Source organism: Oxyura jamaicensis, chromosome 6 (genome assembly GCF_011077185.1).
Source record: "Oxyura jamaicensis isolate SHBP4307 breed ruddy duck chromosome 6, BPBGC_Ojam_1.0, whole genome shotgun sequence".
Lineage (NCBI taxonomy): Eukaryota > Metazoa > Chordata > Aves > Anseriformes > Anatidae > Oxyura > Oxyura jamaicensis.
The window spans coordinates 33,564,225-33,588,272 of NC_048898.1; the positions used below are offsets into that span (position 1 = coordinate 33,564,225).

The 24,048-nt window shown below is 45.9% G+C and overlaps 1 protein-coding gene across 5 annotated transcripts in view; it reads left to right on the top strand.

The window, feature by feature from the left end:
* Window positions 1–2,337: 2,337 nt before the first annotated feature.
* Window positions 2,338–24,048, top strand: part of PTPRE (protein tyrosine phosphatase receptor type E) — a 91,643-nt gene continuing 69,932 nt past the window's right edge. Inside the window, exon 1 of one of the 5 annotated variants that reach the window (XM_035329856.1) lies at window positions 2,338–2,453. Coding sequence is in view for 2 of the 5 variants with exons in the window: in XM_035329852.1 (XP_035185743.1) it covers window positions 11,835–12,019 (185 nt within the window). In the remaining 3 variants the exon portion in view is untranslated. Of the gene's footprint in view, window positions 2,454–11,819; window positions 12,020–12,816; window positions 13,009–22,473; window positions 22,595–24,048 lie in introns of those variants that run through there. The other 4 variants (XM_035329857.1, XM_035329852.1, XM_035329858.1 and 1 more) reach the window with 4 other exon arrangements.

Sequence of the window (24,048 nt, forward strand, 5' to 3'; positions counted from 1 at the left end):
ATACAGGCATTGTCCAGACAGCAGGAAACAGTTTTACCTTTCTTCCTGCTATGAGGCTGATGACCATGCTGGAATGCTTGAAATAAATTGTTGGCATTAAAATGTTGTGTATTTCTTACCCCGTGTTTCTTTAGCTCGGAGCCAAGAGGACACTCGCTACGCCGGAGAGCAGCAAAGGGACTGGGATTGCCCCCGGGAACGTTTCCACCCCTGCCCCAAGGACGGGGTTGGCGCAGCGGGGAAGGAGAGGCGCGGGTGTCGGGTCCTGCTGGAGGTCTGGCGGCTCCTCGGGCAGGTTGGAAGGGAGGACAGAACAGTTGCCAAAGAGATGACGTTGCTGAGAGCATGTCTGATAAGTGATGGAAAGAGAGGAAAAGACATGACCAGTGGGCTGTGAGCTGGACAAAGAAAGGCCGCTGCTGGAGCTCTGTCAGGACACACACGCAAACAGCCACTGCTTGTTACCTTATTTTTGCCACAGCATTTCAGTTTTCCACTTTCTTGATTTTATTTTATAATAAAGCAAGCATGCTCTGTCGATGTAGCCAAATTTTGCCGTTAACAGCATCGCTTTTCATGCTTTAAAGGGGCTTCTTTCTTCAGATCACCAGATCCTGGACTTTTTGGGAGTCCCATCCTAGTTTTCTGGATACGGCACTGCATCAGAGAACATGCTTTTTTTTGTTTTGTTTTGTTTTGTTTTGTTTTTTTCTCTAGCCAGCAGCTAAAGCCTGAGGCTTACTGGCTGATATCTGCCTGCAGCTCGTTAGTATATCCTGAAGCACATCAGTGCCTCAAAAAGGGGTTGGAAGTGCCCTGGGTACAGGAGGTGCTAGAGCAAGAGCGACCGTGTGAGCCCCCTAAGGCCGGGCTGGTGGCCTCCTGCTCCCTCAGCCCTTGGGGACATCGTGTGTGTGCTGTGCCCCGCGCTGCAGTGACACGGGGCTTGTACACAGCGTACAGGCCAGCCAAGGTTTCTTCACAACTTAATTTCACAGTTGTACAATTTCTTTAGATATTCCCATTGCCTACAGGAAATCTCTTTTCCCCAAGTAATGTATTAATAACTATCATGTGCATTGTCTTTGTTTCTTTTTTTGTACAGCTTCAGCTTCATATTATTTTTTGAACCTCAATAAAATAGTACTTCTAATCTCTGCACTAAGTGGTAATTTTATCCAATATGTACAGGAATCCCGTTTATTTTATTGCTTGGATGTAAGCAGTCCTTCAAATTAATATACTATTTCTTGTAAATAGTTACCCACAAGAAAATTGCTGGCTTGAAGTCACTCGACCTACAGCCGTGTTCACTGAAATCAAACACCTTCCTGGTATTGTGCCCATCTGTGCCTCCATGGCTGCTGAAAAATTTTAGTGTTGTACTAAATCGCCGCTTCCTAGTCAACATGATGCCACGGGGATGTTGTCATGATACGATTAAGTTTTCTGCAGAAGACAGAAATATTCACAGGTGTCGCAGTATTTTTGTTTGACGGCCTTTTGCCACAGTCCCTGGTTGTCTGCCATCCTTCGGTGCTCTTCAAGTCAACCTGGTGCACGTGGACATGGGTTTTTGAGAGTCGCACGTGTGCAAGTCACAGAATCATAGCATCATTAAGGTTGGAAGAGACCTCCTGGAGGAGAGGTTTCTTCTGCAGGAAGATTTCTTCAGTTTTGGGACGAGGTATCCTAGGGACTGGAGACAAAAGAAGGCAAGACGTGAATTTAGGCTCCTTAATTCTCTCCTTTCTTTCATCAGTCCCCTCCTCCCTGCCCTACTTTTCAGCCTGATGTTTCTATTCCGGGTTTCGTCGCCTTGACTCCTGCAGCCCAGGCTGCTGCAGAGGTTTCCTGGAGGGGGCAGATGGGTGCGAAGGGCCCCCCAGATGGGTGCTCCAACCCCACTGGTGACCACCCCATGCCACGTTAGTGGTGGGGAGAGGCTGGCGGTGGGGACCTGCACCTACAGCCCGGAGGATGCTCAGGTCCCCTTGAGCCATGCCCCACCAGAGCCCTGGGGAAAGGAGGTCGGGGCCCAAACCCCGGCTGGAGGCGAGCCCCCAGCCTTGCCCGCGGCCCCTGCAGGGAGGAGGGAGATGCTCGGGCAGCGGGGCAGGCCCGCTCAGCGCCGCCATCCCTCGGCAGGCAGGGGGTGACCCCACGAATCCCCCTTGGGCTGGATGGGGGCTCCCCCGACCCCCCAGGAACGAGCCGGGATGGGGCGAGGCTCCCCCCCCCCCCCCCCCCCCCCCCGGGCGGCCGATGCGGGCCGTGGCCGCCAGGCGGCTCCGCGGCCGCTCGGTGCCGAGGGGAGGAGGAGGAGGAGGTGGAGGAGGAGGAGGAGGAGGAGGAAATTTCCTGCCTGGCTGCCGCCGCCTCGGACCGGAGAGCGCCAGGGCGGCCCGACCGAGCCGCCGCCGCGGCGGCGGGGGGCGAGAGGGAGCCCGGGGGTGAGCGGGGCCGGGGGGGGCGAGGGGCCGGGGGGTGTACCGGGGACCGGCGAGGCGGGAGGAAGGAGCCCGGAGCCGGGAGGAGGGAACCCGGAGTCTCCCGGCAGCGGGGCAGCGAGCTGGGGGGTCCCCATCCCCGAGCCGCCCTCCCCACGCGTATCCGCGGGGGGCTCGGGGCCGGGCCGGGTGGGGGCTCGGGGCTGGGTGCGGGGGATGTGCGGCACCCCCCCCCCCCCCCCCGCCCCACGCTCGCAGCCCAGCGGGGTCCGTGCTCTCCGCCCGAGAAGTTTGTGGGGCAGCCCGCGGGGAGGGCTCGGACGGGGCTGGGATGTGCAATGCTCCCGTAGTGCTGCCCATAGCGGCGGCTTTGCGGCTTCTCCTCCCCTGTTCGTGGTTTTGCTTCGCACGCGGGGAAAACGCAGCCAAGCCTCCAAGGGAATAACGCAAGGGCAACTCTCAGCTGGCTCCCCGAAGGAGCCGGTGTTGCGCTTCAGCCCTGCGGGTCGTGGAAAGGGTCGGTGGGTGTCTGCTGTGAACCTGACCGGCGGTGTGTCACGGGCAGAGGGGGGCCCTGAGTGCCATTTTCCTGAGGTCCCTCTCCTTTTGCTTATTTCGGAGCAGTTGGGTGCTGTGCGTGGTGCTGCTGAACCGCCGCCCGCCTCTATCTGCGCCGTGCCGGGGCTGTCAGCTGTAAGGAATGACATTGCTCCTTCCCTGAGATGTGACAAGCTCTGTGAGAAAACTTGAGAAGTAGAAATAGAGGGACTGAGCAATGAGAAACCCTACAAATTGGGAAATATCAGACGTTGTGAAATACTGCTGTTTGCATGGCGATATTCTGTGCGTTAGGGGACTGTAAAAATGAACACAGATGAACTTTTGGCGGCAATTCATGGCATTCAGCTGGAAACTGGCGGTGTCATTTTGGAGGGATGTTTCTGTGGGTACGTGGGAACTCTCATGGCCCAGGGGTGTGTTAGTTTCCCAGTTTATTCCTGGTCCTGGCCCTGATGCTGCTTTGGGGCCAGGGCTGGCTCCTGCTGGGGCAGGCGGGGAGCAGGCAAGCGCAGGCAGCGCTGCGCGCGGGTGAGTGGAGGGGAGCTGAGCTCAAGGCACTTGTTTGCTTAAGTGACCGAATCAATTACTGTAGAAATGTGGGAGAAGGCAGAGAAAATGATGGGAGAAACAAAAGGACATGGGCGTAGTCTGTGATTCCTTTAATTTGCTTTGTCTTTGCTTACAAATTAAAGAGTTGTGCAGGCGCTGTGCTCTGTCGCACCAGCCATCCTCGCTGGCTGTGCTTTAAGTAACATACGCTGTGTTCCTAAATTTATTTAGTGTATTTTTACAGGTAAAAAATAAACACTGGAAGCTTCCTATGCCCTAGACACCTTTAATAAAACCAGAGATCTTCACATACCCCCGTCAGTGGGATTGTGATGTGTGGACTGCAGTAATTTATCCTGAGCCTGTGAAGTGCAGGTGTGACGGTGATCATTTTAGCACATTTGGGTCCCTGTTTGCTTTTGTATCTTGTTTTCTTTTCCTCCTTTCCACTTCATACGTTTATACTTATCTATGTGCTGTCTATCTCAGTCAAGAGTTCCCATCTTGAGCACCAGCTTTCCTTGGTTCTCTTTTTCTACCCCTGTCCCCCTGTTGCCTTCCTGGCTCCTGCGCTAGGCAGCCCGTTGATGGTGTCAGAAATGCACTGAATGGCCCAAAATGGCCCGAAATGGCCGGGAGCTGGGCAGCCATGGTCTGGGCACTCAGCAGTGCAGAGCTCGGTGTAAAGCCTTCCTCCTCCACAGGGCTGGGGGCCTTGCATTGTGTGTGAGCAAGTGGGATCCCGCACATCCTTTCTGAGGCTGGAGCTTGGCGACCTTGTTCATGGGAGAGGTTATGCGAAGAAAAATGGGCAGGCAGGGGCTGCCGAGCTGCCAAGTGAGAAGGAGACATAGGAAGTCTGAGGTACAGTCCCACCTCTGTCAGAGATCCCCTGTGCCTTTTCTGAGTTGCCAGCTGCGGTGGGTATCAGCACGTGGCTTCCTTGTACTTCTTCGTGTCCGATGGTGTCACGTGCGTGTGTGCGGCAGGATCCCTGAGCAGGTCACTCGTACTGCAGCGAGGAACAAAAACAAGCCGAGGCAAGTGCTGTAAGGTTGCAGGATGCCAAACGTCGTGTAGAAATGAAAAGCAACCTTCAGTGTTTGCTGTACCGCTGCGGGCGCGGGGCACCTGGCTGCAGTTCTGCAGGAGGTGTTCAGCTGCACGGAGTCTGAGGATTACGTTAGTATCTCCTCTGAGCGTGTCATTCTGCAAATACAATACAGCATTTCAAGCTGTTTCCAAAATAATCTTCACCGTGGATTGGTGGCAGGGCTTAACACCAGCGAGAGCCTGTGTCTGGGAGCTGTAGCAGCGCGCTTAGCCTCATTCGTGGCTCGGTGGAAAAGCCTTGTTGTTACGTAGCAGCACCGAGCTGGATGGCTCTGTCTGAAGTACCACGAAAACTTCTCAGTGCAAGCAGTTGCCAAAAAGCCTCGTTTTATCAGAAGGTGCTGATCCACCCATGTCAGGAGGTCATCAGAGAGGGGACAGATCAGGCTATGTAGCTGCCTGGGGAGCAGGGGAACCAGGCAGCCCCAGCGAGGCCCAGGGCACCCACACCAAGCCCTGGGAGGATGATGCTGATGGAGGCGAGGAGGGGAGACTGCTCAGTGTGCTGGTGTGTGTGTGAGGTTATTGAAAAGCAGCTCTTGGAAAGGACTCTTGGGAGCTCCGTCAGGGTTATCAAGAGCGATGTGTTCCAGGCAGACGGGGAGATGCGTGAGGATCTGCTGCCTGTTTAAAATGGAAGGCCGGTTATCCGGCGGTGTGTCTGATTTCGGAGGTAACCATGTGGTTTAGCCCTGTCCTGGGTTGTCAGGCTGCCTTTCAGAGAAGTACCCGTTTGCAAACAGCTGCACGAACAGTGCAGCAAGAACGGCCCCGAGAGCAGGGGGCGCGGGCTGGGGGCTCGCCCCCCGTTCACTCCCCACACACACAGCTCAGAGGCGGCTCCCAGGCCGTGGGGCTTCTCGGTGCTGGTCTCTGGATGCGCTATAAGGAAAACAGAGGCTCCCGTAACCTAAAATACTCTGTGGTTTCCCTCAATCAAGAGCTCCGTAAATTGAAGGGATGCATTATTAAGAGGCTGTGAATCGCGTGGAGCTGAGCGTGCGGTCGCCTGCGTGCGCGGCTCGTCTTAGGGGGTGCGAGCGGTCTGGGAGAGGGATTCAGGCACTGCCGGAGCTGATGTGATGCAGCAGAATTCAGGCTGAATGAAAAGTGGCTGGAGCCAACGGGCTGCTACGTGCAGGCTTTCTGCAGCTCTCCTCATGGAAGTCTTCTATTTTTCCTCATCGCCTGTGCCCTTCTGCATGACGTTTTATCCAGGTGTAGTCTTTGTCCTGGCTAATAATAAGTATTCTGTAGTCCCAAATTCTATGAGCATAAGGGTTGTATTTTTTTTTAAAAAATGCTCCTATTTATTCCAAACTTTTTGCTAACATGTAGATGTCTTAAACAAGACAGACTGGGAGAATTGTGTGAATGAGAGCTGCAGTGAGATACTGGTAAGGCAGAGATTAGGAGAAACCCTACACCAGCAGTTTATTGAAGTATTTGTACAGGATTTATTTTTTTTCTGAGTAACTCACAATGTGGAACATATTTTTAAGGTATGTGTACAGTGTCGTGTTTCTAATTCAGCCGGCTTTCGGCAGGTGTAACAATTCCATCAGTTAATCCTTTCACCTGCCAAAATGTGCTGTGTTGTCTGCAGAGGATGCCTTTGGGAGAGGGCGGAATGGATGGGAGATTCCCTTGCTGATAGGTGAGGCTGATACCTTGCCCTGTATTTTGAATTGCAGCATGCTCAGATTTCTCTTTTACAGCGAGCCAGCCATCCGATTACCTGCAGTGGGACAGCTCCCTGAACATGAGTGCAGTTAAAGGCTTTTTTTTTTTTTTTTCCTACTATTTTATTCCTCTGCACCAGGGGCAGGTGGGTGGCCTCTCCAGGTGAGGTGCTGAAGGGGAGCCTGGGTGCCTGCTGCGTGTCCCTGGGTGCTGTGCCTTTCCCAGGCTGCAGGGAGTGAGCTGTAAAGCAGTCTCTTTTGCTCCTTGGTCCGCAGAGAACATCTGCTGACAGTCTGAGGGATACAGCAATGCCCTAAAAATGCCCTTCTGCCTTTGACTCCTATTGCCTCACTGCTGAAGCAGCAAAGTAAAAAGATCTGGGCACAGAGATCTAGGGCAACAGTCCTGTCTGTTATCAAGGGTGTAATCTGGCCAGGAGAAGAAGCAAAAGTGGAAATAAATTTATTGGGGTCAGTTATTGCTCGCAGTGGCATTTTATTGTTACAGGAACTCATGGCATGACTCAGCTGTGGATTTCTCTGTCCCTTTTAATTTGAGCTGTAAGGAGAGTTCAGGCCTTAAAACTTAGGTTCTCACAGATCTCCTTTGTTTTGAATGTAAAGTGATAGCCGTCAGTAAGAATAAGGGATATGAACAAGTAAAACAGAAGTGTAAATCAGGTGGAGGGGAGGTGAGATGCTATAAAATGAGCGATGTGTGGCTGTGCAGGAGATGGGTGCCTCGTGCAGGAATGCCTAGGGGAACCTGCACCGGCTGCACCGCTGCTGCTGAACACCTCACACCAACACGGGTACAGCTACGTCAGGCATCACCGGGAAGGATGCAGTCTGGGAAAAGCTTTGGATAAACAGCAGTATGAATTTTTTGGTAAAAGCAAGTAAGAGAAATCGCAGAAGGTTCACAATGGAAGTTAGTAAAACTAACTGTGGGGCTGTGCTCCGTGACCTTCCTGCTGTATCTGCAGGATCTGTCCTAGCATCTAGGTCTTAGGTTCTATGATCTATCTTTGAATCATAGAATCATTCAGGTTGGGAAAGATCTCCAAGATCATCCAATCCAACCTTTTAGCTCTCCCTGCCAAGTTCACCATTAAACCATGCCACTAATCTTGTCACTTGCTCTCAGAATTTGCTACCTCCCTTGCTGCTCTTAATGAAAATGTTCATCAGGAATCAAGGGTGAGGCTCTGACCATTGAGAGAAAGCCCTTGTGATCAACACTGGTAGCCAACTGTGAGAACTTGTGGTTGAAGACCGTCAACGACTTGCAAATATTTCCTTACGAAGAGTTGTCATTTTTTTGCCTCCAGTGCAGTCCTCGCTACTGCATGGGGAGCATTTTAATTTTCTTAGCAGGCCAATTCTCTTTTCAACCAACTTTTCTGGCCTTTAATTTATTTTTGGTACAGCTTGACAGTTTATAAGCATGTCTGCCTGTGAACTCTACCAAGAATTTACTGTAACCTATGAGGACATTATTTTTGTAACATGGCTTATTTTGTAACCTAACTCTAGTGCTGGGTCTGCTACCGCTTCCTAGTATGCTTCAGCTGCAATTTTTAAGCTTCCGGTACTGTAAAAGTTTGTTAGGAGTTTGAATTTGCCAAAGTGTACCTAAATTATCGTTTTTCTTAAAAGATCTTAGTGCTCCACATGCCTATTTCTTCCCTCGCAGCTGTTCTCATAACTGAGTTCCAAACTAATAGTGGAAATTAAAAAAACAAACAAGCAAAGGAACAAAACCAGTCTTTATCCAAAAAAAAAACAAAACAAAACAAAAAAAAACACCAATGCATTAACCCTTCCTTCACCTTATTTACTGTTTCTCTCAGTAAATTACATTTTTATCGTGTCATTTGTCCTTTCATCTTATCCTCTTTGTTGCTTGTCCTTTGATCATTATTTGTCTTTGCCTTAGTTTCTGCTGTCGTGTGTTGCTTGTATCCTGTGCTCTGAGGGATTGGATATCTCGGACGCTTTCTGCGTTATTTAATTTAGATCTGTATTTCATGAGCATATTTATTTATACTACACCATGTCACTTAAAAATTAAAAAAAAAAAAAAAAATGTTGAAAAACTGAGTATCTGCTGTGTTCCACCCTGCTGATCTTGTACAATTGGGCAAAGTTAGCAAATTGCTACCGAGAGCTAGATGATGGTTAAACAGCTTTCATAATGCAGAAGAAAAGCCTTTGTATGACCAAGTTAAAATGATATATGCTTTTCCTGTTAAATACAGGGATCAGCTTAAATGGATCCACATTATCATTTTGTTTGCAGTTGTCAAAAGCTCATTAATTTGAAGTTAAACTACCTAGCTTGCAGCTTCAAATTGCTTTTAAATTACATGTGTGCTGATCGGTGTTGAAAAGCTAATTTAAAACCCCAGCTGTGGGCACATTTCAAGGCCACGGGTACGACACTTCGTTCAGGTCTGGTTTTCACAGGCTAAGCTCTCCCCTGTGGCACCTCCCTGGTTCCCAGCAGAACCTCTGGGAGAGGGAATTGTGGTGAATTGAGTATTTCTGGGAAGGCAGGGAGAGGAGGAAAAAGTGGAAACGGGGACCTGTATTCAAATAGTGACCTATTTGCATTAGTTAGTTTAAACTGTTCAAAACAAACTTAGGGTGATGAAGGGTTGGAATTATTGGTGCTGTCATAGCGGGTGATGCTGCGAGCCTCTCTCTGTTTAACGTGGGCACCTGGCTGCAGATACAGAGCGTTGCACAGGAAAGCTCTGAGCAGTCAGATCCTTCACTTTTTTCTTTCTGAATGTTTTGGACTAGCAAAATGACGAAGTAATTTAAGTTGCATGCACGTAACTTGGGAGCGTAAGTTGTAATTTGTTTTGAAAAAGGTTGAAAACTGCTGCACTGGATTAAACTATTTGCCACTGAAATTGAGCCTCATTTACCAAGATCTTCAGAGGAAGAAACTTAAATAATTTCCTTAAAAAATCACTGAACCCTCAACACTTTATCTGTAAATGATGTTTTACATTTCTAAAGGCAGTTTTTTATTTGAAATGAAAGTTTAATGCCTTCCAGAAGGAGATAAACATTTCGTGTAGCGTAATTCTGTGTGCAAGTAAAATCTTCATGCTTAGTCCTGGTAGCACGCTGCTGTTGTTTGCTGTGCCAGTGGGTCTACGTACTGCTTTTTCCTCTGGCAATGTTGCATTTAAATGTAAGAAATTTTAGCAGGTTAATCGTGCACTTTTAGATTTTGGTGGGGTTTTGTGTTTCTTTCTTTGTTCGATTCCTTCTTCATCTACCGGTCTCACATCACAGTATCTGCAAGAGAGAGGTGTTTTCCCCAAGTACTCCAAACCCTTCTGTGTTTTGGTTTGGTTTTCGTGATTCTGCATGCAGGGAGGTGCAAGGAGACGACTCACATTGTTGTCATACTGCTGTGCAATGTGTCTGTGTCGCTGCTAAAGGAATCGGAGAGTCTTGCGTGCACCACCAGCACCTCTCTGGAAGCCGTTTCACTTTCTGGGTGATATTTAGCTGCTGCTATTTTCACAGCTTTTGTGGTCGCTGGGGGTACCTTCTGTTCCTCTTTGGGGACCATGTAAAAGAACTGAGATGTGGGGAGGGCCTGGGGAGCAGCGCAGGGTTGCTGGGAGGTGCCGCGGTCCTCAGCCGCCACCACAGCGCTGATGTTTTCAGTGGTGGACGCTGCAGGATGCTGGCGGAGCTCAAGATGGCTTTTAAGAATTTGTTGTACTTGTATTCAGATTGGACTTAAAGGTAGCTGGTTATGAAATGCTGAAAGGAGAGAGAAGATTACGTTAGAAAATTCCCTCTGGTGGGAGGGCTGTATTTTTTTTTTTTTTTTTATTGGATAATTTATCCTGCTTGCAAAATGAGATCAAGGGCATGCAGCGATTGCTCTTCTAGAAATAGACTAGCAAGAGGAAACCCTTCTGGTTTTTGAGAAGGTGTGTTTACTTACCTTAACCACTGTGGCAAGGTAAGCTCCTGAATTGCCTCGGTGATTTTGGAGATGAAACTCATGTCGGGGTACTTGGCAGGTGAGGAGGATCCCACTGCTCCCGTCCTGTCCGGCTGTGCTCTGTTGCGCCCTGTCCTCTCGCGAGCCCAACTGCTCTGCCCCTATAAGTGCTATCATGTCATGAGGGGCCAGACCATCCCCAGCCTTGTCCCAGCTGCCCCAAGGAGCGGGGCTGTGGCCAGGTGCCATGCAGTGACACTGCTGTCACTGGAGGCTGGAGGCAGAACGGCTGCTGGAGCGTGGGAAAGGAAGGGGCTGGCCTGCAGGGCCGCACAGCATGCCTCAGTGGCGATATTCTTGCCCAGAGGTAGGCTGGAAGGTTGGATTTGTTTGTTCTTAGAGCACATTGCTCAGCACACAGCGGTGGTGGTGCTGCTGGTGGGGCTGTCCTGCGGAGCTATGCCATGCCCCGTCCTGACGCCCTCCACCCTGCTGCATCTCAGCTGGTGCAGCTTGCATTTAACATCCTCATTGCTCCGTGGATCCACTAGGTTTGGCTTCTTCTTTTTTTATTATTATTTTTTTAAACTAAGCTGCTTGCAAAATATTTTTTCTGAAGCTGTCAGTGACTCAGACGCGTGATGGTTATTTCCCATAAAATATGTGCACCCTGCCTGGAAGTGAATAAGTGAATAGCTGCATCTCATCTGCATTCCTGGGCTTGCACGTTTGTTGATAAACCCTGTAGCAGCTGTCCACAGAAGGCAGCCCTGTGATTGTACGGCTGATAACGGGAGCGCTGTCACTGTCACAAACACGGTCAGGGCGTGACACGGCTCAAGTGGTTTTCCCGTACCTGGGCTGCGTTACAGAAACCAGCAGAGCCTCCTCGCTTGCTGTTCTCTGGAGGCGTGCGTTAATATGGCCAAGAAATAGGGGCTGGTAATTGAAGAACAGTGGGCAGGCAGACTGGCATCATGTGGTAATAGTTATGTTAGGAAATGTTCTGGTAGGACCACTTTGAAAACATTTATTTCATAAAAGTAAACTTAGGAACAATGTTTTTACTATATTTTGCTCTTAAAAAAAAAAAAAGCACCTACAAGGCTTGTCCTGCCAAGAATGACAAGCCTATTTTATGACGCTTCTTGCCTTAATGATTAGGTTCATCTGCTCTCTTTTTAACTAGTGAACACATTGAAATTTGGTGGAGAAGAGGTGCTGAATCAAAGGGTTTCACGCCCATGCAGTTGGAGCTCAGGCTGGAGCAGGGATATTCTGCCTTCCTCCCTCCGTGTCTGCACACACAGCTCTCCGTTATGTGTATAAGAAACGTGTTGTCACACTGGCTGTGCTCTGAGGGCACTGCTTTTGCCGTGATCAGGATGGAAACCATTTGTGAATGATGCGTCATTGAAGCCCCTAGGAATCCGGATATATTGCTATTTTAGTATTACTGGAACTTTAAAAGCTTGTATTTTCCAGTTTATAAACTTTGGTATGTGCGCCACCCAGCACCATACCCACAAACTGGCAAGCTGCTTTCCTTATGCTCTCCCTTCAGTCTTTGCAGAGACTTTGCTGCGGGGCAGCTCGGGCACCTGCAGCGGGCTCCTGCCCTCCTGCCCGCTCCCTGACCGATGGAGGGAGCGTGGGGAGATTAACTGGTCACGTCTGAATGTTGGGTAATGTACGTCATACATGTGTCTGCACATCTGTAATGATTTGTTTTCCTTACAGCTAAAAGAAACTCAAATGGAGGTGCATTTTATTTTATTTATTTTTATTTATTTTTATTTTTTTCCCCAGCCTTAGGACAGCAAGTAGTGTCCCTGGGGAATTGCTGCTTCCTCCTCCAATAGATCATAAGACCTGTACGAAGACCTATACTGCTAGATCAGTATCAGACTAATGGTTTCAGTAAAAAATAGCTGTTTAAAAAAAAAAGTTGCAGCAAAAGTGATTACTAATGGACTTTCCCGTTTCAGCACTGAATATGAAAAATCTGAATACCTTGTAAATGTATCCCTGTGTGCATAAAAGACTTGATGTGAAAAAGATTTTGATGGCAAAATCAGACATCATATTTTTAATTTATTTTTTTAATGAGTCAAATTTTTCCATGTTGTAACTTTCACATGGGTAAGCACATTTTCTGATTACATTTCGTTTTGGGACGCTCCATGGCTGTGGCAGTTGCGATACTGCAGGTTGCTTAGGAATTCAAGTGAACGTGAGAATGAAGCAAAAAAAAAAAAGCTGACTATAAAAAAATAAATCCAAAACCTATTGTATTTATTTGAGTATTTTTTAGCAGAGGTGATAAAAGCACATCTGCTGCTGTGTGGTAGGCTGGTGCTCAGCCCTAATGTGAGGAACCACAAAACCCCGTTGTTTTGTGCGCTGTGCTGGCGCTGGAGCTTCCCCATCACGCAGCGCCTAACACTGGAGCTATTCATGCCGGCTGATTCAAGGGGCTGACAGCAATCTTTATCTGGGCATAGAAACTAGAATTTTCCTCTGGGACAGAACAAAGCTTGAGAAAAATAACTGCGCTCAGCAACAATTTGTTTCATCCTGCCAACAGCGGGGCAGGAGGGTAGGGAAGTCCCTGCAGGTGACAGCAGCTCTTCTCTGCCCGGGCTTTATGGCTGTGCTTTGCCCTTCCTCACAAGTGAGTTGTGTTTTTTGATTGTTGTTGATTTAAATGTTCTTATTTTTTTAAATGGTATTTTTTTTTAAAGACTCACTAGGTCAGGAGGACATAATGCTTTCTATACAGATTCCTCCTAGCACTTGTCTATTTTCCTAATACTGTATTGATTATATGTGCATTGATGAATTGTATCTAAGGAATATAAATGCAGCTTCAAAATATTATTGTGACTGAAAACAGAGGGAAAGGGGAACTTTTTGGCTAGTTTCAGTGTATAAAATCAGTAGTTAGAAAGATTGCAATATGTACAAATTGCAAGAAATGCTGCATTTTTTGAGAACTGATGGCATGTTGGGGTTTCTTGCTCAGGGACGTGCAGCAGTTGGACAGCAGCCAATAAATGACAGAATCTATTAAATATTTTTTGTAAGCTTTCAAAAAGGAAAAAAAAAATCATTAACTAGATGTTTAAGAACTCGTCTGGAAACCTTTAAAGACCAACAGGTTCTTTTTCCCGTATGGTTTCCTAGCTTTTTGGGTCTCCCTGGAAACATACAAATGCTTGCGTCACATATCTACTTTTTGATCAGTTTTTAAATACTACAACTCTTTTAATTTCAACATGTGCTGTTTGGTAATACGAATTTGTGAAATACTGTGTCATTTAAATCATTTCATACTTGATTTGTGGTAAATACGTAATCAGATTCAAGCTGATGTGCCAGGATAGTAAACAGTGATAATTGGTTGCTGTTTGTTGGGACAATAACCTATACTTTTTTTTTGGTCTATTTAATTATGGTCAAGTTAAATGATCAAGCAAAGATGATGTTTATGGTAGCAGTTGCAAAAAGCTGCAGCGTCCCAAAACAAGAGCTTTTTCTGAACCGAATCCCCACAGCCCGTGTTGTGTCTGGATCGTGTGGCAGCTGTTGTTGTTCCTTTATTTTTTTTTCCAAGGCACACAAGCAGGTATTGCCTGTGTTTATGCTGTCATGTCTTTCTGTAATAGGAATGGGCACATGAGCTTGTTTATAAAGTTTCTGGAATGCCAGAATCATGTGTGTTCTTTGTTTCCAAGCAAACAAAGTCAGGACAACGGAGAAAGGATATTGGTATTAGGCCTCTGGGACATATTTTATTTTGAAATAGCTTTTAATAAGTCTGACCTGATATCCTGAGCAATCACGGAAAATTCCAAGTGGACAGCTAACTTTCCTGATTTTAGAAATGCTTCTGATTCCTCTATCCCTCATCTTTTTCTGTTTTAATTTAAGATGCAGGTTATTATTTGAATGCCCAAGTAGCTAATCTGCTGGCGGTGCACCATTGTATCTGAAAAGTTCAGCAAACACTAATTCTCAACACAGATCCAACCAGCTAATGCAGATGTAGTGTCGTGCCAGAAGGTAAAACGAAAGTAAAAAAAGGAAAATAAATTATGCAAATAAATGGCACGGCAGGAGGGAGCCTCTGAGTATGGCATTAGATGATAGACTCTGTTTGAGAGTCCTGAGTGTCCACCCCTGAGTTTTGTCCAGGTAAGATGAAGTCTTACAAAATTTATTCCAGATCTTTCACTTGTATCTAAATGAACCAGGAACCTCTGTAGTTTTAGTTTGTAAAAGGAACAAAAACTGTGTGGTCACCTTGTGGTCCAGGGACTTGAATCCAGACTGTTGCTCCTTCCACCCTTTGAATAATTATTCCATGTGTTTAAAACTGTATTTTAAAGTGTCGTTTCCTGCTAACTTACCATTGCTGTTCCAGGACGGGCTGCTCAGGTCCCCACATGGGGATAAAGGCTCTGGAACAGCCAAAGGAAATGGGAAGAGTGAAAGCAAAGGGAAAAACACCTTGCTGCAGTGCCCATGCTTACCTTCTAACACCCTTCTCTGTCCTTTTTTCCCCAGGCAGTCCCTTTCCCTCTGTGCCTAAATTTTCACCGCCCTCCGAGGGAAGAATTTCTTCCAAATATCTAATCTAAACCTGTCCTTTTTTTTTTTGTTTAAAACAATTACTCTGTGCTTTATCACTACACTCCCTGATAACGAGGGAGTTTGTTAGTGTGACAAACTGTGTTGTTCGTCTGTCCGGAACCCGTTGGAAATGTCGAACGTGAGGCGGTGCAGGGCAAGGGGAGCCAGGGGTGGATGCAGAGCAGGGGCCTCCCCTCGCTGTTGTGGGCCTGGCCCCAGTGCAGTGCAGACATCCAGTTTGATGCTGCCTGTGTCCAGCTTGTTAGAACTGGGGTGTTTCTGGGGTTGTTTGGACAAGAGAAGGAATGACTGTCTTGTTGGGACCACTGAGCAGCGGTTACTGTGCGTGGCTGTGTCTGAGCGATGCTCCGTCTCAGCTCAGCTGTTGGCTTTGCTGTCAGCATTCCCAGAAAATTTCTGCACTTTCTTTCTCCTTTTGAAGTGTTTCTGTGTAAAGGAACAAACTTGCTGCGTGTTCTCGATGAGTGAACTTCAGTGGCTGGCTGTGCTCAGAGACAAGCCGCTAACCAGCATGGGCTGTGCCGTCAGCAGCACTTCTCCTTCCCCGAAATAAAACACGTTCTGTTGTGAGCAAAGCATATGATACTGCGGACACGCCGAGTACATCGCTGCGTGCTGTTCAGGAGCTGGCAGCAGCGGGTATCTACGTTAATGCTGTGGCACAGTGGGCTGTTCCCTTTCGAGTCTTTGCCTTTGTAATTCGGGGAGCTGAGTGAGTTCGGCTCTGCTGGCAGCCTGCTGGGGACAGGTTGCACAGGAGCTTCCTTAAATATTTCTACTAAAGCATGAAGTGATCATCTGTGGTTACAAAGAGATACCTGTGTTGCTCCTCTGTTAGAGGAACAAGGATAGCTGTCACATAGGAAATGACAAAATCCTTCTTCGTGATCACGTACATAATTTGCCACAGAACTGAAGAAATCTTGTTGGCAAACGTAGGCTTTGCAGAAGAAGAGCTACAGAGAGGTCCTGGCCTTCACAGTAAATGCAGGAGGAATGAAGAGAGAGAAATCTCACCACTGCTGTGCCTTCATTAAATGCACAGATGTATTTACTGCCATCAGTAAAAGTGACTCAGACGTTTTGCATATTGTCTTAAAAAGATTTTAAACGAATTGTAATGATTAGAGGAGTTTGACTTGGTAATTGTCCTCAGCTTGCAGTGCTGGTGCCATCATGTCATTTCTGAAGTCCCTGGGGCATGGTTCTGAGTGTTTCCCTTTTTTCTGCCGGTGTGGTTCAGCTGGTGAGAAGCTGCCGAACTGAGCGTAGCTCTGAGCTCATGCGCCCTGATTTTGTGTGGAAGGATGAAAACAGTAAGAGGTTAACCCCGGACCCTGTCTATTTCTGTCCCCTCTGAAACAGATCTCCATGGGAATCATAGTTATGGGGATTTTTTGTGCTCCCTGGAGAGATGCAGCAGAGGAACGCACAGTGATGCTGTGCCGCAGCCCCACAGTGACCATGGCCAGGCGTCGGTGGGACCCCTCTGTTTTGGGGCAGTTCCCGTCGTTGTGGCTGGCTTGTGGGCCTGCCTGCCAGGTCCCAGCACCGTCTCGGTTCCTTCTGTGGCTTCAGCCTCGGAGCAAGTGGAGAGAAGAGCAAATGAGTCGACTACTTAAGGAGTGAAAGAGAGTATGGTGTGAGAAGAGTCCCTGCAGAGCCTTTTAGTCTTTCACCTTGAACCCCCACCCTCTTTAACAAGTGTGGAATGCATTTAGTGTGTTCACAGGCTTTCACAAAAGCTTTGTAGACTGATGCAATTATGAGACCTCTTGACTTTAAAACAAATAAACAAAAAAAAACCCTGTCATGTGTAGACTTCACTCTGAAGAAATGTGTGTGCAAAGTACACGTTGGAAGTTATGGGACTCTAGGGGAGTCCCAGTGCCTGTCACTGTCCTCAGCCCTGAGCTAGGTACTTGTTATCTGTTTCACCCTGAAGTTGTACAACTCCGTCCTCTTCTTATAAACATAAGAAGATAGTAAAGCTCCATGTGAAATCTCCCATTGTCGAAAGGAGGTTTCCCTATTTTCATTTCACTCTCCCACTGGTAGTTTTTGTTTTGCATCTGGATTTCTGATTGTTTATCCAAGCTTCAAACACGAACATCTGACGTGCTTCTGGAGCCAGTAGAAATAGTGACTTAAGGAGGAACAAAGTTCACCATTTCTCTTTGGATAATTGTATGGAAGAATAGCTGAAATAGCTCAAACTTAAACTAGTTTTTGTTTTTCATCACCTATGATAAGGAAGTAGCGATGCTGAGTTTCTGCAAGATAGTCTTAGGATGGCAGCATCCAAGCAGAAAGGTCAAGTCCCCGTAGGACATATCCAGAGTATTTAAATCAAGGAATCTCTGTATAAATGCAAACATGAAATGCTCCCTGAGGGCAATAGCTTTTATTTATCCCCTCAGTGTGACAAAAAACATGCCCAAAACCATCTTCTGCTCTTTAAAGTATTCCTGCAAGTCTCTGTGGTGGGTGCTGTCCTCCTTCCTGTGCACCTACATGGCCCCAGGGAAGGGTCCTCTCCAGGCAGGTCTGCATTTGAAGCTGGAAGTTTCTTCTGCCAAACTGTAGTTTCTTCTCTGCAAACTGTAGAGAAACTGTTTTCATCATGTTTGTTCTTAAACTCAAAATAAAAAAAGGCTATAGTTTAACTTAGTATCAAAGCACATTTTTGGAATTGCTAGGTCTAAGGCAAGGCTGTGCTAAAATGAAGATTAAGGTGATATTTAAATGCTCCCCATTATTGAGGTGTGTGATTGCGAGAATCCTGTTGTGATAAAACTTCATGCCTCAGTAAGCAATGCTCTTGTTTCTCTTTCTGTTGTACTTACCTGGGAGTTACCTTTCTTTCAAGCTGCTAGAATTCAGAGAGGAATAAAAACAGAAATTACCATCCGCTGACTTGTGCCATTGTATTTGGAATAGTTTTTCTGAGGCACTCCGGTTGATGGAAAAGTATATTCTTTAAACAATAATTAATGCAGTCTGTCAAGTACGTGAAGTAGAGTTGAATGAAATGGGTTATAGAAGAGCGAATGGAAGGAAGTAACTTGTTCACTCTTATCAGTGATCTGGCAGCGTGGACTCTGCTTCCAGGAGCACCCATTGCAGCAGAGCTGGTGACGTCCTTCTGGATGGGAACGGGGCTAAGGTCTCTGCTTGCACGGTGGTTTCTGCCACTGGAAGTAACTCTCCTGCAGTCTGTGCAAGTGGTTCACAATTTACTTAAGTGTTATGTGGAGACGACTACAGGACCTGTGAGCAGAGCCTACGTTGCCATGGCTCGGCTGAGGATTTGCTTCACTCAGATGGGTCGCTCTCTCTGGGCTGTTTGTCTTTGCTTTTGCCTCCAGGAAGCCATTATGTGAAGGAGGGTTTGGACAGGAAAAGTTATAAACCAAATAGAGAGGACAGACAAAGGCTGAAATTAATGAACTGGTGGTATTCTTGTTTTGTCATTGTGAATGAAGGCTGTTAAGGTCCTATGGATGTCATCTTCCAGCAGGAGGTTGTTACAGGTTTCTGCCTCTCCTTGGTTGCTTTCATGTCTCTGAGCTGCCATTTACTGATGATGTATAATGTTATCTGTGGCTGTAAATCAGATCAGGGAAATGCTTCCTTCTGGAAGGATCTTGCTTTAGTATTTTGTTTATTTTTAAACTGGATAGTTTCTTAGGCTGGTTTATAGCAAATGGTTGTGCCAAGGCAAGTGGTGGTGTGTTGCGGGGTGGCTGCAGTAATTCTCAGGCTAGTTTTCTGCCCAAACTAAAGCTCGAGTGTAACCATAAAAATAAGCTGGTGAACCCAGAAAATTAATCCATATCCCCTGAACCTCGGTGTGATGTTCAAAAGAACTGTCTTATTTCCCAGTGTGTCTCAAGCCTCCTTTTTTATGTTTATCATGGACATTGTTTTTATTGCTCTCTGCATTCATCCACATGCTGCATGCCTGTTTTCCCTGTGGTGTGAGCTGTGCTTCCTTTCAGCATAACTTTGGAAAGGAGCCATAGGGTGGCCGCATCACAACTGGTGATCACATCCCAACTGGTGGTCATATCTAAGATGCCCAAAAAAATAGAAAAGAAAAGAAACTGAGCGCTAAGAATAATAGCATTTTTACTATTGAATCAGTATGAAACTTGCTTCAGAGATCCGTGTCTCCATAGAAGCATGGACGGCTCAGAAGGAGCTGCCCTTTCCTTTGGCAGTGCTGCGAGGAGCCATAGCCAACACTGCCCTTGGAGTAGGAGTTTGGTGTTGCCTGATAACCCCTGGCGATGACTTCAATTTGTTGCTTCCCGTTGATTTCCCTGTTTGAGAGCGTACTCTTGTACAGCTTAGTTTGTCAGATTTGTACTTCATTTGACACTTCTCTGATTGCCCCGGGGGGAATTATCTTGGTCTCAGTAATCGTTTCAGACAGAGTCTGTTATCAAACCCCAGCCTTATTTCTGGACGCTGCAGAATAAAACTGTTTTCAAGACGTACACTGCTGCATGTTGATGCAAAGCTTAGTCATCAAATCTTCCTCCTGTTCATTTGTTAAATAACTACTTAAACGCCTTCAATGACAAATGTGTCTTCTTGTCAACTTAAAAAATGGAGACTCTCTTGTGCCCTCTGTGTGTATCTCCTGTTATGTTCTCCAGTGTTACCATTTTCCCTCCAACACCGGGGGTAAATCCAGAACCTACAAAGTAGAACCCTAAAATGTTTGCTGCAAACACACATCCCTTGTTAACTAGTATTTACATAAAACATGCTGACACCAGTTTGGGGAGACTGAGTAGGATGCTTTCTCAGCTGTTGGAATTTGCACACGAGATGGGAGATGTTTTGATGAAAAAAGAGTTAGCTGAATATTTTTTCCACTTATTCCCATGTGTCGGAATCAAAGCAGTGTTTCTCTAGGCATCTTGCCCACTTTCGTTTTTTGTTCTCTTGTTCAGTTGTTTTGGATTTTTTTCATCAAGGTTGGGATTTATTTTCCTCTCTTAATGGAGGCATGTAATAGCTTAATGAGATAAATACATGCAAAAATGTCTTTCAGATAGAAATGAAGATTATATTGCTGATTTTAGATTTCTGTTCATTTTTAGCAGTATTTATAAATTCATTCTTTTATTTACCAGAACAAGTAATGGTGAACCAGGGACAGGTGGCGAGAGACCTGTGAGACTTATTTAATGGGTAATGTCTTCCTGCTGTAAGAACAGCAAAGATTACAATTATAATGTCTAATTTACTTCTAAACATTCTTCCAACTTGTAAGATTTCTAGTATGAAACCATTTCTGTGATAGCATTTTAGCATGTTGTTTGGTTTGTTTTGGGTTTGAGCTGTGTTTAAAAAGCCTCTCAAGGAAGGGAACTCCATTGTTTTTCAACAGTGTTGAAATGACTTTTTAAAAGCATAAGACGGGATTTTAGCTTTTCTCCCTGTAGTGAGAAAAACATTCCCTTTTTCATTTCTTTGTTTTTATTTGCTCCATGTGGATGCTGATGCTTCTGGCCACTCAGAAACTAGAGCAAAATCTTTTTTTAGAAACTAGAACAGAATTTTCATAATAAACCTGATCTCCTACAGATTCAGAGCCTCCGCTGGGGGGAAGTGAGGGAAGGAAACTGGAATTAGGGAGGGTTATAAGCAATGTAATTTCAAGGATCCATATTCTAAAAAGTCTCCATGGGTTTGCTACTGCTGCTTGGATTAGGAGGCCCTTTAATTTGCTTTTAATTAAAATGATTTTCATTTATTCTGTGCCTTCTTCAAAGGTCCCAAGGCACCTTACAAACTTGTGATTATATAAATAAAATGCAAAATCCATATTCATGTGATGCTGAGGTTTCAAGTTAAGGATGAAAATGAATTTACTTTTGTATTGCTGTTTTTGGAACCTCAATTCCCAATTATAGTGTAAGTTTTAAAGCACTGCAGTTCTACATGTTTGATCTCAGAGACTGCAGGCCAAAATGTAAGCATTGACCTTTCATTAATATCTGATCTGAATCATATATTTGGAGGAAAAAATAATAATGTAAATACCTTTATGTTTTTTTTTATTATTTTTTATTTTTTAAAGGAAATGCATCTCTATTGCAGAGAACTCCAAAATGCTATGAAAATTATGTTTACATGTAACAAATGGAAATTGTTGCATGGCTCGTAAATATAGTGTATGTACACTGATTTTCTTTTAAGTAGGTGATCTTAATGCTACGTAAATATTGAGGAAATTAAGAAAAAACTTTCCTAAAGATGACTGTCTTGTACTACACTGCACTTCTGTACTCACTGTGCATCCTCCACAATACCTACTAAAGAACAGAAGGAATGGGGCTATCAACAGGGAAATAGCCATATTTTTAAAGAATATTGCAGTGTTTTGTATGTGTTTGGTGATGTGCTATTAAGTAAGTGCATAAACCCCAAGTCCAAGGAGTAGTATGGATAATACAGCCTCAGGTGTGCCTCTGGTCCCAGCTAAGCTGATGGTGGCAGGGCCATCGCTGGGGGAGAGGTGGCAGGAGGCTGGCAGCAGCAAGAACGCACGAACACCGTCTTCCCAGAAACTGAAAAAGTTTCTCTTAGGTTCGTTCATTTTATTCCAGAAGAAGCAAAAACTGCAGTGGCAGAGATGCTACGATTTCTTTTCATGTTCATGAGTTTAGACAGCTCTAAATGAACATTGTGACATTTCGTAACCGAACGGCGGTTTGCTGCAGGCACAAGTTCTCTGTGTGTTTGTACGCTGTATGCGGTTGTACAAATTTTCTAATCGTACAAGGGGTTTTGAGACAATAATTAAAATGGAAGAATAGAACAAAGTCATTAAAAGCGCTTTAGACATCTTATTTTGTAATAAAATTGTCTTGAAATGATGGGTCTTCTGCAGTAGAAGAAAACCTGAAAATTCTGGTTGTTTATAGAGAGCCAGAAATTTTGCTGTTCAAGTTAGAGAAAGCAAAATGCCATTTTTGACATTACACTGTTGTTTGAGGATATTACACCAGAATTGTGAGCAGCATATTTTCTTATAATACGCTTTTTGTTTCCTAAATGAATCCAGCAGTGTTCGTTGGTACGGAGGAGTTATTCATGAGGAGTTCACAGAACTTTCTCAGGATCTGGCAGCAGGGTAGAGGACTGTGCTCAGCAGTTTCAGGATTCTTTTTCTTTTGCTTGAGTTGGCTTTTGGAAGGTTGCAATGCCAGCGTGAATGTCTGACGGACAGCATGAAGGGTCTGTAAGGGCCTGTTGGTTGCGCACAGCAGGGACAAGCCTGTAGGCAGGTGGCAGATGCCAGCTGAGGTGGAGGTGCATGGCGAGGACTGAGTGATCCCAGCCACCAGACCGCTTCAGCCTGCAGGATTTCCCTCCTTAACAGCTGAACGGTTCAATTTGTGGCTTCTGTATTTTCTGTTTGTTTCTCTTCCACCGTTACATCCCAAACCTGTCTCCCATCTGTTGCTCTGCAGTCAAAACCATAAAGTCTCGGTGTTATTTTCTGGTGTAACTGGTCAATAAAAGTGACTGAAGGTGTGAAGGCTGATGATACGTGGGGAAGCAGTAGAGAAGAACAGCGTAAGGTAAAGTGTCTCCTATCTCACTGTGTTTTACGGTGGCAGCCGATTTCAGGTGGCTGAGTCTTTCTTCAGAACTCCAGTGGCAGGCTTCTGAGGAGAATCAGTCTGCTAAGGTGGGCCTCAGGCTCTTGGGGCTTCTATTTTCTGCAAACATGGCTTAGGCAGTAGGAAAGGTGTGTTTTAAAGTACAAATGATAGCTGCCGAGTAAAGGTGGAAAAGCCTTTCATTTATTTTTTCTGGCGTTTAGTTGACTTGACTTACTGAGTATGACATCTGACTGAACTATAAAGATGGTTAAAACTCTCTTGTGAAACTGCTGTACTCCGTTGTGCTGGGAATGGATAATAAATGACTGTTTGGGGACTGCGGTCATCTGAGGCCGAGAAACATGCTGCAGGGTGATTTCTTGTGAAATTTTAGTAGGCTAAGATGACGGACTTAGGGCCAGCTTATGCATTTATGGTGAAAACTGTACCAGCTGAGTATTTTAAATGACATTGCAAGCCGCCTGCATTGCATCTGCTATTTTTCATTGTTTCATTTAGGCCCAGATGTTAGAGAAATGACTCAATTAAGTTATATAAACTTTCAGGGCAAAATGTTACTCTCTTTGGAATTAGGATGGTCTCTTCTTGCTTTGGCTCCAGTGGGGTTAGATGGAATAGGATTAGCAGAGGAACATCAACCACCACTGTCTGCGTGTGACCCGTGGTGCTGTGTGGTGCTTTCGTGGTGCTACCTCCGAGTCCCTGCCCTGTCCAGCAGTGTGGACAGGCCTGGAAATCCAGGTGAAGAGGCATTCCCTAATGTCCTCACGTGCTGCTTCAGGACAAACCATGTAGAAAAGTGCCTGGGTATTACACAGGCCTAGAGGACAGCCTTATAAATGTCCCACAAAGCAGTTCTCACTGCTTTTAAGGCACAGCAGCTGTTCTGAAGGCGAGGTGAAGGCACGTGGAAGGCAGGCCCATGAGACAGCTGTGTAACTGCTGAGGGCTGGTCTGGTGTAGTGCCACCCTCTGTTATCATCAGAGCTTATCTGCACAGTTATCCCCAGCTGGGTGTGCAGCGAGTCCTTCCACACCGGTGCTCCTCACTCATGCACACAAGGTAGTTCCTGAATGTGCACGGGGTAAAAGTCATTGTCATAATTTCTATTCTAAATACATGTAAGAAATACTTGTGGGAAGATGTAGCCTAAGGCCATGCTTTCAAAAGAAGATGGGAGCAGCTGATCTCCAGAGCGCCTTGCCACCCTTGAGTTTTCTGTGGTCAATTTTAAAAACGCCTGTAATGCTTCTTTTGGGACTTGAAATCTTGTCAGTAGATGCAATTAATTTATTTCAGGTGGAAAAGAATGCTTAAGAGAAGCCTTTGGGAGGCACGTGTAAACCCATTTCAACCTTTTTCTCCCCTATTTGGGGGGTAGAGGTGAGCCAAAAAATCTAGAAATGCA